General features: G+C 41.5%; 1 protein-coding gene across 2 annotated transcripts in view; it reads right to left on the bottom strand.

Moving 5' to 3' along the window:
- Positions 1-221: 221 nt before the first annotated feature.
- Positions 222-18,618, bottom strand: part of LYN (LYN proto-oncogene, Src family tyrosine kinase) — a 120,404-nt gene continuing 102,007 nt past the window's right edge. For both annotated transcript variants that reach the window (XM_057498061.1, XM_057498062.1), the window contains exons 11-13: positions 12,854-13,007; positions 10,433-10,564; positions 222-1,728 (exon numbers count right to left, since the gene is read on the bottom strand). In XM_057498061.1, the coding sequence (XP_057354044.1) occupies positions 1,526-1,728; positions 10,433-10,564; positions 12,854-13,007 (489 nt within the window). In that variant the 3' untranslated portion in view covers positions 222-1,525. The remainder of the gene's footprint in view (positions 1,729-10,432; positions 10,565-12,853; positions 13,008-18,618) is intronic.

Below are 18,618 nucleotides of genomic sequence, written 5' to 3'. Positions count from 1 at the left end.
TTTGAAAATAAATCCTATGTGGTACCCAACAGGGATGCTCAGGTGTCCAAGCCATCAGCAGCTCTGTTCTCCAATCTGAACATGCTCAAAGGATGGGGGTAAACTTGGACACATTTTTTAAACAATGTAACTGTATGAGATCACCTCTCATTTTCCTGGTCTACACTCATTTATATGTTGACAACAACTGGAAATGTTAAACACAAGTAAAAAGCTTGAGATGTTACTGGGCCAGGTGTATTAAAATAAAATCAAAAAATAGAAATATTAGGTATATACACAACAGCATAAGTGAAACACGATGTGATACAGCATTTCCCAAAGTTACAGTAGAAAAAATTTAGTAAACAAAACCTTCTGTATCCCTTGCTAAAGTGGCTCATCTGAGCCTCCATAGTCACTCATTTTTCCTTCCTATCCATGTATAAATAGTCTCACACACATTCTTACACAGTTTAGAAAAATATCTGAATCACAAAAATAGCCCCAAATGTCATTTTTACTTTCTAAAGTACAACTAAAATTAACATTTGATCATTAAAATAATGTTCAAATCATATGAAGCGATAAAGGAAATTCCTATGTTTCTTAAGGCCCTGTAAGTTTCTGCAGATTAGAATTTTATTGTTCTTCCAAACTAAATTGTAAAAAAAGTCTGTATATAGGAAATTGTGGAATTGAAAAGCTGGATTGTTAAAAATATTCCTTCTTAAGGTGGAGCAGTCCCTGAGGCTCTTCTCCCCTTCCTGGGAGGCCTGGGTGAGCCTGGCAGCTGCGGGGGAGGGTCCAGGACGCAGAACCCACTGCTCTGCGTGCGCACAAAAGACGCTACGACAGGAAGCAGACCAGACGAGTACTACGGAGGCAGCTACACACTGGGGGCTCTGGGCATCTCCGTGGAAGGAAAACGCTTGACAGTCTCAGGTTTTAGGGGGGAGGGGATATCAATGAAATCTGGGAAATATATTTTTAAGCTTCTGACTTCACCTGCAAAATCAAACACGTTGGGTTAGTAATTTCTTAACAAATAAGCCAAAGCATAGAGAAAATACAAAGGTGTGTCATACGCATCTGGTTATTTCACTTTTGCAAATGAGTTTATTAGTTCTACTATTTGGGATTCATTGAGATGCACCTCTTGCCTTTCATGATGTCATAGAGCTCATCCGGGTCATTGAGATGACCTCTAAACCTTTGAGTTGCATATCGAATTGTAAACGAGAGGCCAACGTGGGTGCCTTTCGAATAGAACTGGTGTTTTCTCAGAAGACTATATCCCGACGTTGGTCTAGTAAAGCCGGATTGCCAGCTGGGAGTCGTCCAAGCCGCAAACCAGTGGGCGTCAGCCTATGAGAAGGGAACACTTTTCTACGTAGAAAGCGCTCTTCCTGAGTATTCCGGCCTCACTTGCAGGAAGCGGAGATGATAGACGGCAGCACATGAAACATCTCGTGCGATCAGCAACCGCTATTTTTTCTTCTTGAGGAAGGCCGCCATCCTTGTCCATGGCTCCGAGCCCGCCGCCCTAAGGCTGCTGCTGGTACTGCCCTTCCGTGGCCGTGTAGAAATCATCCAGGACGCTCTGCAAATAATCAAACGTTGGCCTCTCTTCTGCCTTCTCTTTCCAGCACATTTTCATGATGTCATAGAGCTCATCCGGGCAGTTCTCCATGCGGGGCATCCTGTAGCCCTGGGACAGGGCGGTCATCACGTCGGCATTAGTTCTCCCTAAGGCAGAGAAAACCACGGCATTTAGAAAGCTGACTGAGGGTCAGGCACCTCTGTAGTCTGTTTGCACATCCTGTGTCAATCTATAAAGCTTTCGCAAGACTTGGAGGCTGTTATGGGCTCAAGACTGTCACCCCCACAAATTCCTATGTTGAAGTCATATCCCCCAGTACCTCAGAATATGACTTTATTTAGAGAAAAGGCCTTTAAAGAGGAAATCAAGTTGAAATGAGGCCTGCAGGTGGGCCTTGACCCAATTTGACTGGCGTTTTTATAAAACATTAGGACGCAAAGAGCCGCAGGGGATGCGTGGGCAGAGGCAAGGATTCATGTGCAGGTACAGTGAGAAGAGGGTCTGCAAGCCAAGGAGAGGCTTCGGGAGAAACTGTGCCTGCCTGCACTGTGAGCTCAGACTTCTGGCTTCCAAGACGGTGAGAAAATACATTTCTGTTGTTTCAGCAGCTCAGTCTGGGGTATTTTGTTATGGCAGCCCTAAAAAACTGATATGGAGGCTAAGGAAATTTCTCTAAGCAAATTTTATAAATTTATGAATTAAAAACTATAAATTTTAGTATGAAGGGAATTAAGACAGCATTCAGTTTGTCAAACTGAAAACAGGCAAATGCGGTAAGTAGAAGACAATGTTCTCTTACTGTGAAAAATGGATACTGGGTATTTGTGACAAAATGACAAAAGGGCTTTGGACTTGACTAACAATTTTAACAAACTACTCAAGCCCAATCCTAACCCTTAATCTCAGTCTCCTTTGTAGGATTTTTTTTCAGCTTCTAACTGTAATACATATACAAAAAAAATCATTTCCACATATAGTATCTCATATCACTATCTTTAAAAAGTCAGTTTTTTGTTGTAAGTTGATTTAGAGAAGTCAGGATCCTTAAATCAGCTAGACCAATTGATTATGTCCCATCATTAAACTGCCCTAGTCTTCAGTATGGGCCAGAGTCCAAGCTCACCCTGACTCTGGAATGTGTGTATCCTCAACATCCAGTGAGGGAACTAGGGTGCTCACTATTCCTACTGCAAGAAGACTGGTAACAGGATGGTTTTTAATACAGTCGAATGTCTCAGTCGTTCAGAAGCTGAACTGTTGGTCTTTGATACTGAGCTTAGCTTTAAGGGAAAAGGATCATTTTAATAATATTCTCCTGCAATATATATTAAAAGGGGACGGAGAAATATGCTCATTGAGCAGTTTTAGCAGTACTTAGGCACATCTGTTTTGCCTATTTTATGGATATGTTATTCTGGAGGGATATGAGCTCCTCTAAAGAGGAGCTGTATTTCCTGCAGACTATATTTTCATGTAGAATATCTACAATATCTGGTATATAAGGAACTCCATTCATTACAACCAATTTCCTTTTCATAGGCACAGATTTTACCACTAGTGGTCACTTGAAAAATCTAAAAGACAGCAGAAAGCTTTAGCAGAAATATCTCTTACTAGATTTGAAACAGGACCATTTGAATTTATTCTTTAATCAGTGTTTTTCAAATTGTGGGTCACCATCCACTTACAATCAAATTAATTTTTTTGGAAGCTACCAGTATTTAAAAAACATAAATTTTAACAGAATAAAATAGAAAGGATCAGGATGCACTGTGTATAGTGCAAGTTAGTGTGTTTTTGTGAACTTTGTTTTATATATGGAGTGGGTTTCTGTATATATCTTACTATGGGTCATGATCAGTGACCTTTGAACTCCTCTGCCCTTAACTATCTATCCTTTTATCCTCTAAAGGACACAATGACTGAAGGGCCCTGCCTGGATTTAAATCCCTGAAAGAAGATGGGATAATCTGTCTTGAAAGAGCCTTGGTTTTAAAATTGATTCAAGCGAACTTTATAATCATTAAGATCTCTTGAAAGTTGCTTGCATGGAGAGTTAATTTTGCTCAAGTCTACTTCTGAAACACCAACTTCAAATATCTGTGTACCTGGAATGTTCTAACTGGAAGACTTCATTTGATTCTCGTTGCTGGAAGCCAAGGGGCCAATTGGCAGCACCTTCTTTATTTGGGGTTCTAGTCTCCACAAATCATGTGGCTTCAGCACTGCTTTGGCCCTTGTAACTAGCCAAACTCACTTGAATACATTTTAGGAGAAACATCTGTGTTTACTTCTCCATGGGTGTTGGGTAAAGTTCTGGGATACTCATGGAAGGACTAATATCTAGGACGATAGACACAGCAGCCCACTTGGAAACTCAGGAGTATTTCTTTCATTCTCTTCCTGGAGAACCCCCAGGTGTATAGAAGGTCAGAATGTGCCCAAAGAAGATCAGCCTTTCTAGGCAATCCCCCCACCGCCAGCCCTTGCTTCACTGGATTTTTTCTTCCTTGTTCTTACATGTTCTCCCGACTCTGAAGAGCTCTCAGCGACGCAGAGAGAGTCCATGGGTGCTCCTTCCTGCCTGAGGAATTTGACTTAACAAGAGGAATGAAAAGAAAGAAATCTAATGTCTATCTTTTTATGTACAAGTAAACCAACAAACAAAATAAAGCTATTAAATGACAAGTCTTATGAAAGAAGAAAGAGGGTGGAGAGAGACCCTAGATTAAACCCAGTACGTGGTAATGGGTCTGTGGCTAGGTAAAAGAAAGCAAACACCCATCAGCTGGTGATCTTACAAGGAAGCAATTTCCTCTTCCATCCTAGATTCTTTCAGCAAGCATTTACTGAACACTTACTACAGGTCAAGAGCTAGCACTAAGCTCTGAGAGATACAAGGATGACTAAGAGAGTCTAGTCCTCAAATGGCACACAGTCCAATGGGGATGATGCCTTCAGGAGAGGGAGCTGGATGAGGAACATCTAGAATCGTTAGGAATTAGCAGACTAGAAGTAGGTGAAGAAGCACAGGAAAGAGAAAAATGCAGTACAGCAGAGACTGGAGAAAGAAGAGGGGGTTAGCAACAGGAGATGGGAGAGCAGCAGTTGCAGAAACCATGGCCATCTTGAAAGACAAAGAGGCCCTCCATGTGCGTGTGAGGGAGGAGGTGCCAGCCACTAAGAGCTCACAGTCCCCCACCCAATGATACTTCCAAGAGGGCAAGTTATTATTTTTCTGCTTTGCGAAGGAGGTGAGCATTCACAGCAGAATGAGTTTCCTGATTCCGATTTGCACAGAGCGTTTAGGAGTGTAGATATATCTAACAAGAAACAGTCAGAAGCTCCTAAGTACAGAGAACAGACTGGTGGTTGACATGGGGGAAGCAGATATGAGGATGGGTGAAATAGGTGAAGAGGATAAAGAGATACAAATTTTGAACTATAAAATAAATTAGTTATGAGAATGAAAGTCCATCACAGAGAAAATAGTCAATAATATTGTAATAACTTGGCACAGTGACAGATGGTAGCTACACTTATCACAGTGAGCGTTTAGTAATGTATGTAACTGTCAAATCACTACATTGTATACCTGAAGCCAATATAATACTGTATAACTCTATTTCAACAAAAAATTTTAACAAGAAACAGCCAGGTAAGACACGATGCTTCAGAAAACCTTGTTATTTTCAAATCTCCTTTCTCTTTACAACAGCAAGGCAAACCAAGTCCTAACTACAAACATTCCGTTTTCTTTAGAAAATTCATATATAAATATTCTTGCTGTTTGCTTTTAACACAATGAAGTAAAGATCTTTTGCCCCATCTCCTTTTTCCCCTTCAATTCATCCAAAAGCAGAAAGAGAACAAGAAACAGAAATTTAAACCCCATCATTGATGAAACCAAGACACCTGTCAGCCAGAGGCAGAAGAGGTCTGAGCCAAGAAGAGGAATGTGAAACCGAGTACCTGCAGGAGAGGGACACCAGCGACAGGCAGGATGGCACATCTCACCAAGCCCTGGGAAGGCACCAGGGAGTTCCCACACATGCAAAAGAATGGATGAGGTCAGTGGCCACACGCAGGATGGCACCCAGAGCCCGCCTGGTAGGTACCCCAGATCACGCTGGAGAAACAAGGGAGAGAAGCTCCATGCTCAGCAATGCCAGGCCCAGGAGGTGGAGGTACAGTGTGGGATGGGAGACTGCGAGTGAGGAGAAAGGCTGAGCGTCAAGGAGTCAGATGCTTCTGACACATACCACCACATGGGTGGACCTTGAGGACATCATGCAAGTGAAGAGTCACAAAAGGACAAATACCGTAAGATTCCACTTATAGGAGGTGAAATTCATAGAAACAGAAAGTAAAAGAGAGGTTACTGGGGGCTGGGGGTAGGGGGAAAGGGAGTTAGTGTCTAACAGGCACAGAGTTCCAGTTTGGGAAGATGAAAAAGTTCTGGAAATGGATGGTGGTGATGGCTGTACAGCACTGTGAATGTACTTAATGCCATTGAATCGTACACTTGAAAACGGTTAAAAATGGTACATTTTATTCTATTTCTATGTTACCACAATAAAAAAATACAACAATACCAAAAAAGAGACAGATGCCCCCTCCCCAGTGCACCTCCAGAATGCTGACGGCCCGGCTGGTGCGCCGCATGCAGGGCCTGGAAAATACTCCTCTGAAGGAACTAAATGGTCCCAGAGATCAGAGCTGAAGAGACCGACCCATGAGGGTGCTGACAAGGCAGCCTGGTGGTCCAGAGACCTTTGTTCCCACAAGACATCTCATCAGAGGAAGGGGGCAAGGCAGGCCTTAGTGCAGTACGAGAGGGCAGAATTACACAGACAGTTGTCATGAGACTCAAGGGCTCACTCCAGGAAGTCCACCATCCTACCCATGAGGGAGTCAGAAAGAGAACAGAAAGTGGAGAGGAGGACCTTTTCAAAGAAGCAACAGACAACGATTTCCCAAAATTGAATGGCTATGAGTTTCCAAATAGAGAGGGCACAAATACCCACATGACACAGAAACAACACACGGGGCACCCCAGGCGCACTGCCACGACATAACAGGGATGAAGAGAGACCCGGGTTCCTCCACAGTGGAAAGGAGATCCGAGCCAGAGGACTGGATTCAGAAGCCATCAGCCTTTGGCCCAGCTGCTTAGGAAGCTGGATTCGGTACAGGATAATTTGTTTAAAATTCTTGGTGAAATATTTGGTGTATAGCATTCATAACATAAGCACATTTGAAAATCGTACTTATCTAGGGATTTCATTTTATTTAGGTCATGAGTCTCAAGAAAATGCCCTATTTGGGAATGCATTCTGTCTTCTAAGTATGAATTAGAAGCAGAATATTAACTTGATGCCTCAAATTTCTGAGAGAATGAACCCAAAAGTCATGTACAGCAACAATCAGGACAAACTCTCTTTTCTCATCCAGGGCTCACTCATCAGTGGAAACAGAGAATGCCTTAGGGAAACAATTACTCATAGCTTTGGGTCTCTGGGGGGCAAGATTTTAAAACGCAACAAAAAATTGTTGAAATGGACTAACTATAACTGAAGACAAAGGATTTTTCAGATTTCCCGAGAATACGATTAATAGGTGCAAAGCTTTTCTCTAAAAAGTGTATTACGAAAAAGCCTTTTCCGGAATTGTATTTGGTGTGTACAGAAATTTGTGATATTAGATGTGCCTGCTCAAAATATCTATTTCAATGAGTAGGACTGCCAATGGGAAATGACACTCCCACATTATCCTACCACATATTTAGTATTTGATTACTAGAAACCTGATTAGTAACATTCACTGACAAAATTGTATATTGCATTCTGATTCCCAAAAGTTTGTTCTGTAGTGGTGATAGCAGTTTTGCCTTCCAGCCAATACATGTATATGATACACCTTTAATTTTATATGCATGGATATTCTTAGACTGTCTCATCAATCCAATTGATGAACAGAAATTGATGATAATGGTTGCCAATGGGCAGATGTGTGGCTGAAGAATAGGGATGGAAGATACACCTTTTACCATGTACCTCTTTGTATCTCTTGAATTTAGAATCATGTGACCAATACTTTTATTCAATAGTAAGTAAAATGGAAAAAACTTCATGTAAGAAATAATAGTATTACTATAATATTTAGAACTATGACTAACAAATACTAGAATAACCAAAATTCCTGAAAGTAGATGCCTTTGAGGAACATCAGAAACTTAGGCCAGGGAGGGAAGTTTTCACTAGAAACCTTTTCATACTACCTGATTTTTTAATATTTTTTAAATTAAGGTATCATTGATAAACAATCTTATGAAGGTTTCACATGAGCAACATTGTGGTTACTACATTCACCCATATTATCAAGTCTCCCCCCAACACCCCATTATAGTCACTGTCCATCAGCTCATACTACCTGATTTTTTAATGTGCATATATGTTACTTAGACAAGAATTAAAGTATTTAGTAAAAACATAACTTTAGAAAATTAGGAACTTCAGAAATTTATCAAGAAGAAAATATAACTCATTATCTCATTGCCCAAGAATAGTAACATTTTGGTGTATTTTACTTTGTTGTCTTTTTTTTCCCTTTGTAAAATGTGTTCACTTCATATGCGATCTTACTTCTTTTTTTGTTTTTTTTCCCCTCCTTTCTGGTATTCCCTCTTTATTTTGCAAAGCTAGGCATATGCTTCTCAACAACTTTTAAAACAACATATCCAGAACTTTTCTACGTAAAGAAAATATTTTCAGAGGACTCAGTTATCAGTGGGGTCTCTCCCATAAACAGTGTTATAACTGTGATGGAAATGGCAGGGTTTGGTTTAACAATTTCTAGGCCACCTGTGAATCAAGTCCTCCGGTAGTTAGGATTGTTTCATTCTGTTCGCATCTCCAGATCAGGGATCGGTGCTAGTGGCTAGCATACACCTCTGGTGACTAGAAACCCTCATCAATTCAGAACCCCTGAAGGTATCCCAGCCCCCCAGTCCTTACAAAGACAAGGTAACTGGGAACAGAGGAGTTATTGCTTTATGGTGGGTCCTATTGTATATATGTATGTATATTCTCACCATTTTTCCTACTGGTTCTTTTATATCTTTGATGATTTTTCACCCTCAATATTTTCAAATGTGGGCACTGAGCACAGTGGGTGAAAGAGAGGCTGGGAGGCACACAGACCCAGGGTTCAGCAGCAGCTCCGCAGGGAGCCAGTGGCACAGTTGCGGGCAGTCTCCTCCTGAGCCTCAGGGCCTCATCTCGTCATTGTGGAGCTTGTCATACTTATCACACAACATCATTTTGTGAGTTCAGTGTTTATTTGATCAGGTATCAGATTATACATATAATCTGAATATATAATCTTCATGTATAGATATATACATATCTATACAAAGATATGTGCCTGCTGCCCTCGGATATATTTTGAATGAGGGAATGATGGTATAGATATTAATGGCAGATATCAGGATCGATCACAAAATATTTTCCCCATTTGACAGTAGTGTTATTCATTAACATAAGTGCCTAAAGAGAGTGGCAGTCAGAATATGAAATGCTGGCACAAGAAGGGTTTCATAGGACAGTCACCTCTCTGTGCAGGCACCCCCCAATGCGCCCCCTCGGGGGAAGGCTTGCTTCCAAGCCCTGGCTTCTTCACAGCTCACCCCCAGTGAGGGTGACCAGGGCACCAAGACCACATCCGCCCAAAGCCTTCCAGAGCTTCCGTCTCAGAGCAAAATGCTGAGCTCTTCCATGCCCTCTAGGCTCCTGCATCCATTCCCCCCAACACCACGGCCTCCTCCACCACGCTTGCCTCCTGCTTTCTCATCCACAGCATGGACACTAGCTGGAGAGTAAACAGGTGGGTCATTCATTCATCCATCCATTCACTCCACACTTACTCACTGAGGCCCAAACCAGGTGGGCTCTGGCTCGGAGTCCCCGCTGCTGCCCACATGGCCATGTAAAACCAGCAGCCCTCACCCTCCTACTCACTAACCCCTAAACCATTTCACGCATGCTCCACAGTGCTCCTCACCATCCTGCCGCCTGTGGTCGCTTTAGTGCCAGCCTATCCCACTAAAATATTAGCTCTCAAGGGCAGAAGCTGTGATTGCTGCATTCAGGTGTCTTGAGAGTGCCTGCCGCCCTCAGATATATTTTGAATGAGGGAATGATTTAAACATTAAATTAAGTTAACTTTAAATTCACTTTATCCACTAGTTTTGCAAAAAGACAAACATTAATAAGAATGTGCACATTCTTGCACATTCCTGCAGAAACCTAGGATAGGAGGGCTGGCAGAATCTGGCTCCAAAGGTGTCCGGTGTTAGGAATTTGGAAATACAGAGTGATGTCCTCACATCTAGTAAAAGATCTAAAGGATCTTTCACTGGTAAACAGAGCCGGTTGTTTCCTGAAGAGATAGACTCCACTTTACACAAACCTCTGTTTCAAAACTAACGAAAAAGTGTCATAACCTCATTCCTGTGTCTGTTTCCTCCTCCATCAGGTGCACTGCTTAGAAGAGGCACCTGTGACTAATCTTCTAATTCAGCCTCATATCTGCAACATCTGTGATGGTGCTAGGCACATTCTAGGCATTAAGCAGTGGAATTAATTAGCAAAGGAAAATAATATGCACTCAATCAAATAAGAAGGCAGAGAAGCATCCAAGCATATTTTAGACTACTTTCCACTAAAGACAGTCAAAATCAAGTTCTAGCACAAATGGTTTATTCTTAGCTTTTTTTTTTTTAATGCCTCATGCCATTTGGCTTTTTTCTCAGATATACCATTTGAATGGAAATAAGAAAGCAAATGGTACCTGGGTAGGGAATTTTCCCATAGGTGACGATTTCATACAGGAGAATTCCAAAGGACCACACATCAGACTTAATAGTGAAACATCCGAAGTTGATGGCCTCTGGAGCTGTCCACTTAATGGGGAATTTGGCACCTAAGGGCAAAGACACATGAATCTTACTTGGTCTCTGAGTTGAATGAAACAAAAATTCACAGGCATGTGACCCTTTCACTTTCCTTCTTTTTCAGAAAATTTTAGCTTTATTTTGAACAGGTAACATACACATAGTACAAGATGGAGTGGTACAAAATGTTGTACTAAAAATGTTTGCATCACTCCTTTATTTTCCTTTTGGAGATTTCCCTTTTAATAAGCAAAGTTTCTTGAGTACTTCCCAGAGATATCTTCAGTAGCCCACACTGTAAACGTAAAAGATCATGTCACAGAATGTAAAAGCATTTATTCTTAGCTTGTACATTTGTCCCCCAGCCCCAGCCTCTAAAGCATATATCTTTATGTTCAAATTTTCTCTAATGAACCCATACTGTGTTTATATAGAATACATATATCTCCTGATGTGTATATTCTTGTGGATCAATCTCTTTTAAGTCCATACCAATGGGAATTTTAGATGCTCCTCCCATGTTTCATGTTTGCATTGATAGGACCAAATGCTACTACACTTTTAGGAATTAGGTAGGATGATGGTCTGCCCAGAATGATAGTGATGGAACTAGGCTTCTCCTAAGGAGAAGGTTAGGCTGAGGACACTTAGCCACGTGGTCACATGAGAGGCAGACCCAGCGTCATCATGGAGAACCTACAGGGTCAGCTATCTCATGTGAGCCCCTCACTCGCGGTGGCACACGGGCCTTAACCCTGGAGCAAATCAGACAGCCTGCTGGGAGGGGCGGGGCCTGGCAGGCGGGGCCGTGGGCGGGGCCTGTACTGCTCAGCCTGGGTTTGAGTCTCAGTTCTGCTGTTCCTGGCTTGGTGTGACTCTAGCAAGTCACTTACTGTTCTTGTGCCTAATTGGCGCCTCCATCTGTAACATGAGGAAATAACAGAACCTCTCCAGGTTGCTGTCAAGCTTAAGTGGCCCATCAGTGTGTGTGGCACCGCGTAAACAGCAATAAAAGGTAAATATCATTTCTGTTACCCTGAGATGGAGTAATTTAATCCAGAACCCCAGCTCCCTGCACTAAGCCACCTGTCTTGCATGAAAACAGTTATTTTTGTGACATTTCAGGCTTGTCAAACTAAACAAAACCAGTGGAATAATCTAACTCATATACTTTGAGGCTAGTTGTCCTAGGTTTGAATCCTGATTTTACCACTTACTATGGGACTTCAGAAGCTGCTGAACCTCCCCATTTCCACATCTATAAGGTGGAGATAATAACAACAATACTACTACTCATCATCTAGGGTTACTGTAAAGACAAATGAGATAATGTATGGAAAGCACTTAGAATAGTGCCTGACACATTGCAAATTTAGCGATTATTTTTTAACTACTTTTCCTCAAACTTTTCTCTGAATGCCTTCTTGCAGAGCATAATTAAGGCCAAAGATGAGTTATAACCTACTTAAGAGAACACAGGTTTGAGGCAGGAGGAGAACCACCTTAAACATGATGGACACAAGAGATGCTAAACAAATCGAAATGAAATTTTCAATCTCTTTGTCACCTTCATAAACCCTGTGGAATCTTCTGGAAACAACACTCATGTAGTTAAAAGGAAATAATCTTCATTTAACAATTCTTAGGAATGTCAAGAAAGCACTTGGCTCTTTCAGACAAGAGAAGGCACTGCAAAGATACTCAGCTTTTATGAGCGAGACCATCAGAATGCTCAGATCATAAGCAACGATGAGTCTCCAGCAGGAAAGGCCAGTGCAGCCCCAGACAGGGCCCAGCCACAGAGTGATGTGCCAGGGGCTGGGAGGTTTATGCCCCTCTGACTGCTTTTGGTTCAGGTGCATAATATGCAATGTGGGGAAGTTAAGGAAGGCTTCTTTGTAGCATTTATTTACTTCTCTGTGTGTGATAACTTCCATGTTTTAATTTGTAATTAAAAGGCCAGAATATAGAATTATTGTTACAAATATTCTCTCTGTAGTTAAGGAAGGAGTACTTCATTGGGTGAAAAGCTTTAACATACAAAGAATCTTGATCTTGCCAAATCTGTTTGTTTTGCTTTGTTTAACTGAATACAAATGATAGCATTCATAAACTTTATAAAAGTATCATGTGGAGCTAATCAAAAGAGTAATTTTTTAAAAACACTTACTAGAACAGAACCACAAAACTATGGTACATTTTGATTATTTTACCAAATGAATTCTTTTTTAATGATTACTATTGTAATTACTTTGTTAAAACAGACAAAATGAAGCTAAACAATAACAGAACACCTGAAGATCATCCAGACAACATACCTTCTCTTGCTGTGTACTCGTTATCTTCAATTACTCGAGCAAGGCCAAAATCTGCAATTTTGCACATGAGTGACTCGGAGACCAAAACATTAGCTGCTCGTAGGTCTCGGTGAATGTAGTTCTTCCTCTCAATGTAGGCCATTCCCTCTGCGATCTGGAAACAGAAAAAGGCCCTTGTTCATGATATCGGGTAGGCTATCATAGTCATTGAGGAAAACCGAAAACATTATGAGTGACTGAAATCCTTCCATGTATATTATTCTGATCATTCAAGTTTTAAAAACAGTGGGTCACTCAGTCTCTTCAACCACTGGTGTTGGCAAAACTGTACAGCTACATGCAAGAGAATGAAACTGGGTTATTGTATAACCCCATACACAAAAGTAAACTGAAAATGGATCAAAGACCTGAATGTAAGTCATGAAACCACAAAACTCTTAGAAGACAACACAGGCAAAAATCCCCTGAATATAAACATGAGCAACTTCTTCCTGAATGCATCTCCTCGAGCAAGGGAAACAAAGACAAAAATGAACACATGGATATGGAGGTTCCTCAAAAAACTAAAAATAGAAATACCATTTGACCCGGGAATCCCACTCCTTGGAATTTACACAAAAATACAAGTTCTGAGATTCAAAAAGACATATGCACCCTTATGTTAACTGCAGCACTATTTACGATAGCCAAGATATGAAGCAACCTAAGTGTCTATCAGTAGATGAAGGGATAAAGAAGATGTGGTACATATACACAATGGAATACTACTCAGCCATAAGAAAAGGGCAAATCCTACCATTTGCAGCAACATGGATGGAGCTGGAGGGTATTATGCTCAGTGAAACAAGCCAAGTGGGAAAGAGAAATACCAAATGATTTCACTCATCTGTGGAATATAAGAACAAAGGAAAAATCTGAAGGAACAAAACAGCAGCAGAATCACAGAACTCAAGAATGGACTAACAGGTACCAAAGGGAAAGGGACTGGGGAGGATGGGTGGGTAGGGAGGGATAAGGGGAGGGGAGAAGAAGGGGGGTATTAAGATTAGCATGCATGGGGGGGGAGAAAGGGGAGGGCTGTACAACACAGAGAAGGCAAGTAGTGATTGTACAACATTTGCTATGCTGATGGACAGTGACTGTAAAGGGGTTTATAGGGGGGACCTGGTATAGGGGAGAGCCTAGTAAACATAATATTCATCATGTAAGTGTAGATTAGTGATACCAAAAAAAAAAAAGGCAGTTCCTGTGTGGTAACCTCCAATGAGTTCTACACAAGGGTATAAAGGGCATATAAAAGTGTAGGCAAAAGGTCTGTTTGTGTTTATACAGAGGATCAAAGCCTAATTGGGCTACCCCGAAAATGAACTAAGATACGATATGAAAAAGAACTTCCAACATCAGCACTCTCTGGAAGACTCATGACAGAAGATGATCATCAAAAAACCTCAACAAAGATCCACGCACTGCTACAGCTGTAGATGCACTCATCCCACCAGTTCCTGGACTTGCCATGGGAATGAAGAAGGAGATATCTAAGCTGGCCTGTGCATACAGTAAAACAACAAATTTGACTGGGTCTATACTGTTGGAACTCAACCAAGAATTAGGAGAAGTGCAAATTGTAGCACTCCAAAATCTTACAACTACAGACTATTTACTGTTAAAAGAACATATGGCATGTGAACAGTCCCCAGGAATGGGTTGTTTTAATTTGTCTGATTTCTCTCAGACTGTTCAAGTTCAGTTGGACAATATCCACCATATCATAGATAAGTTTTCACAAATGCCTAAGGTGCCTAACTGGTTTTCTTGGTTTCACTGGAGATGGCTGGTAATTACAGGTATGCTTTGGTTATGTAACTATACTATTATGTTAATGTGTGTGCGCAATTTAAGTAATAGTTTAAAACCTATACATGCTGAAGTTACTCTACAAGAAGATATGTCAAAGAAATAATCAATCTTCCCATGTTTTTTTCCGCCTGCTACTTCTATAGCTTTTCTTCTTCCTTCCTAATTACAACCCTTAAATAGAATTCGTGCCTCATATCAAATTTACCAAGTATCATAATTCTTCCAAGTGGTAAAGATACCTCAAGACAAATGCTGGGCATAGAAGCCACAGGGCATAAATATGCAAAGAAGTAAAAAGCTAACCTTTTCAAACAATAAGGCTTCTCTCTCACTTACCAACTTTACATTTCCTTGCATGGCCCCGGAAGATGACTGGTTAGCCAGAGACGGGTAAGATCCCTCAAGGGAGGAACAACCTAAGACAGGCACAGTTGCAGGGGGGCCATCAGGTGAGAAATTGGGGATCAACAGAGGTGAGGCTTAGAACCTCACCCCCCCTGTTCTGAGAGAAATCTTCTGCATACGTGGATGTTTTCTTGCCCTTGTCTAGCTTGGATTAACACATAGTCTACAGGCACACACCTGATCATCTACATTTGCTCTCGTACAACACTAAACTATGTTTTCTACCTTTATCTTGTATCTACCTACCACTTCAGCATTTTATTAAAAATAATAATAAAGCGAGAAATGTGGTATCCACATATAAATCAAGTATAAAAATCAAATGAGTATTCATATTTGAACTGTTTTTAGTTCATAATGCATGAGCAAAACCGAAAGTTTCTGTGATGACCACCCTTGTACTGTTCACTATGTAACTTATTCACTATGTAAGAATTTGTTCTCCATGTAAGAACTTGTTTGTTATGCCTCAGAAGATTGGAGACTGACGAAAATTAGGCTTGGGGTGGATTAATGATTGTGCATTGAGCATTGAGTCCCCTATACAGAATTTTATTGTTGTTAACAACCATTTGATCAATAAATATGAGAGATGCCCTCACAACAACAACAACAACAACAACAAAGTACACTCTTCCAATTGTAAAATAAATAAGTAACCGGGATGTAATGTATAGCATAAGGAATATAGTCAAAATATTGTAACAACTTGGTATGGTGATAGCTGGTACCTAAAATTATCATCTATATAAATGTTGAATCACTGTGTTGTACACCTGAAACTAATGTAATGTAATACTGTGTGTCAACTACCCTTCAATAAAAAATAATTATCTACAAAAAAAAAAAAGAAGATGTGGTACATATACACAATGGAATACTATTCAACCATATGAAACAAATCCTACCATTTGCAACAGCATGGATGGAGCTGGAGGAAATTATGCTCAGTGAAATAAGCCAGGCAGAGAAAGACAAGTACCAAATGATTTCCCTCATTTGTGGAGTATAACAACGAAGCAAAGCTGAAGGAAAGCAGCAGACTCACAGACTCCAAGAAGGGACTAGTGGTTACCAAAGGGGAGGGGTGTGGGAAGGCAGTTGGGGAGGGAGGGAGAAGGGGATTGAGGGCTATTATGTTTAATACACATGGTGCCGGGGATCACAGGGAAGACAGTGTAGCACAGAGAAGGCAAATAGTGCATCTGTGGCATCTTACTGCACTGATGGACAATGACTTCAATGGGGTTTGGGGTGACTGGATAGTATGGGTGAATGTAGTAACTACATTGTTTTTTCATGTGAAACCTTCATAAGAGTATGTATCAATAATGCATTAATAACAAAAAAGAAAAAGAGAAAAAGAAACAGTGCTTCACTTACAATTGCCATTTTGAGTCCTCTCTAAAATACCTGCACCCCAAATCTTCAACATGGTAATCACATCTCAGCATGATATTTTAAATAGCTACATGTCTCCACATTTTCTAACATGTGGAGAATCTTCTTCAGACCCCACTAAGTTCTTGCACATAGATGTACAAATGTTATTACCTCATTTTTTCAAGTGAAAAAATAGAGCTGGAGAAAGTGACATGCTAACACAAATAAACTATTGGGGAATTGAGAACAGAAGGTCCTTGGTCTGCAGCATCTTTACTGGCAGGCTAGTCAACAGCCCATGGAGCCAGTTCCTCAGATTCTCTCTGTACAGTCCCTCCAGGATGACCAGAAAGATTCACTGTCACAACAAAGCATGACAGCAGGAAAGAAAGATTTAAACAAAACAATAAGATAGGGGAGGTGAGACCACTACTCATTGCTTACTTGAAAATCAGGTCTATAAGGACATCAGAACCTGACTTTTAAGGTAAGTATCACTGAAATTATAAAAATAAAGACCTGGAAGGAAGGAAGGAACCAAGTAGCTGTATCTGGTGAGCAGTAAGAGGAAGAACTCTGATTAGGATTATGTCACACAGGAAGGGATGCATTCTGCCGGACTCAACTGTGAAGGCCAGGGGCTCAGCCTGGAGGACCTGCTGACCCCTTCATCCACAGGAGCCTGCCTCAGTATTGCTCAGTTCCAACCCCAGTTCCAGCCAGGCTGTGTTGCTTAGCAAAGCTTCAGCTCCTTATTACTGAATATGCTTCTCCCCAACCTCTTCCTGGAAACTCTTTCCTATCTCAGCCAATTCCTGGGATTGCCTTCTGCCCAGAAGGCCTTCCCTGAACTCCTCTTGGATAATTTCTCTTCAGTCTAAGCCAGGCCTTAATGTCAGTCTGTGCAAAAACCATTTGTACCTGCTGATCATAGCCTTGTCATTTTTATACTGTTTAAAGTGCTTATTGTTGTCATGCCATCCAGACACCTCCAGAGCAAAAGCCACACCTTATCTTTTCTGTTCTAACTTGTACCTACTGGAACCTTCAAACTTGTCACCAAACCTCATCTCAGAGCCACAGGAAGTTCTTTGGATATGTGCTGGGTTTTTTATACTACCAGAATACTATGTCATTGGCACACTGGAATTTGGCAGATAGTATTTCTGCGGTCACAAATCCTGGCATATAATATCGGTGCACTAGGCCAGTCAAGTCCGGTGAGCCCAGCAGTTCGCATCTGACACCAAGGAATGCCGTCTTGAACAGAGAAAATCATAGATCAGAAAGAACAGAAGAGGTCATATTTTTTTCTTTAGTAGAAATAACAATATAACAATATACAACTGCTCTAATAACACGCGTGGCACTCGAGCAGTACAGGTAAAGTGGGCAAGACCCAGGCCGTGGGAGACCAGCTAGGTCAACTTGGAGTCCATTTCTTGCCATACAGCTTGATCAGCCCTCATTCACGTAATAGCTTCTGCATACCTCGGCTGGAATATGTTAATCCTTCGTGTAAATCCAACGAGATTACTCTCTGCTTAAAGCTAGCCTCAGGACAAGGTCTGAACCCCTTAACTGAGGCCAGACCCCTGTGTGACCTGGCCCCTGCTGATCCCGCCCCCTCATCCTGACCATCTTGCCTCCTGTGCCCTGACTTCCACAGTGCCTCTGCTTGGACCATTCGCTCCCTATCCCTTCTGCCTGGCCCATTCATTCTGCAGGTCTCAGCTGAGATGTCATTCCTCTAAGAAGCCTTGCCTGACTCTCCTTCTCCTCTAATGAGTGCTGGCCCTGGGACTGCCTGCTCCTCACCTGTTCACCTATGGGACCTGCAGGAATGTAAGTCCCCTCGGGCAGGTACAGGGTATATACACTCCTGTTCCTGAGCATATGTGACGTTCCAATAATTATACACGAACCAGGTCAAAAACCCGAGAAAGTCCAAGTTGGCTGCAATCTCCCTTTAGGCCTGAACTTGCAGTTGACAGCAGCAATCAGGAACCTGTGTGAGACACCCCCTGAGGATGCTGATGGACCCACACAACGTGTGCTGGTGGCATGGACGGAGCCTTTAAGACGTGACACCAAGGACCCATATCTCTCACTCTTGGTGA

The sequence above is a fragment of the Manis pentadactyla genome, chromosome 3 (assembly GCF_030020395.1).
Source record: "Manis pentadactyla isolate mManPen7 chromosome 3, mManPen7.hap1, whole genome shotgun sequence".
Taxonomy (NCBI): Eukaryota; Metazoa; Chordata; class Mammalia; order Pholidota; family Manidae; genus Manis; species Manis pentadactyla.
The sequence above is the reverse complement of the archived record's forward strand: the minus strand, read 5'-3'. Positions and strand labels throughout refer to the sequence as shown.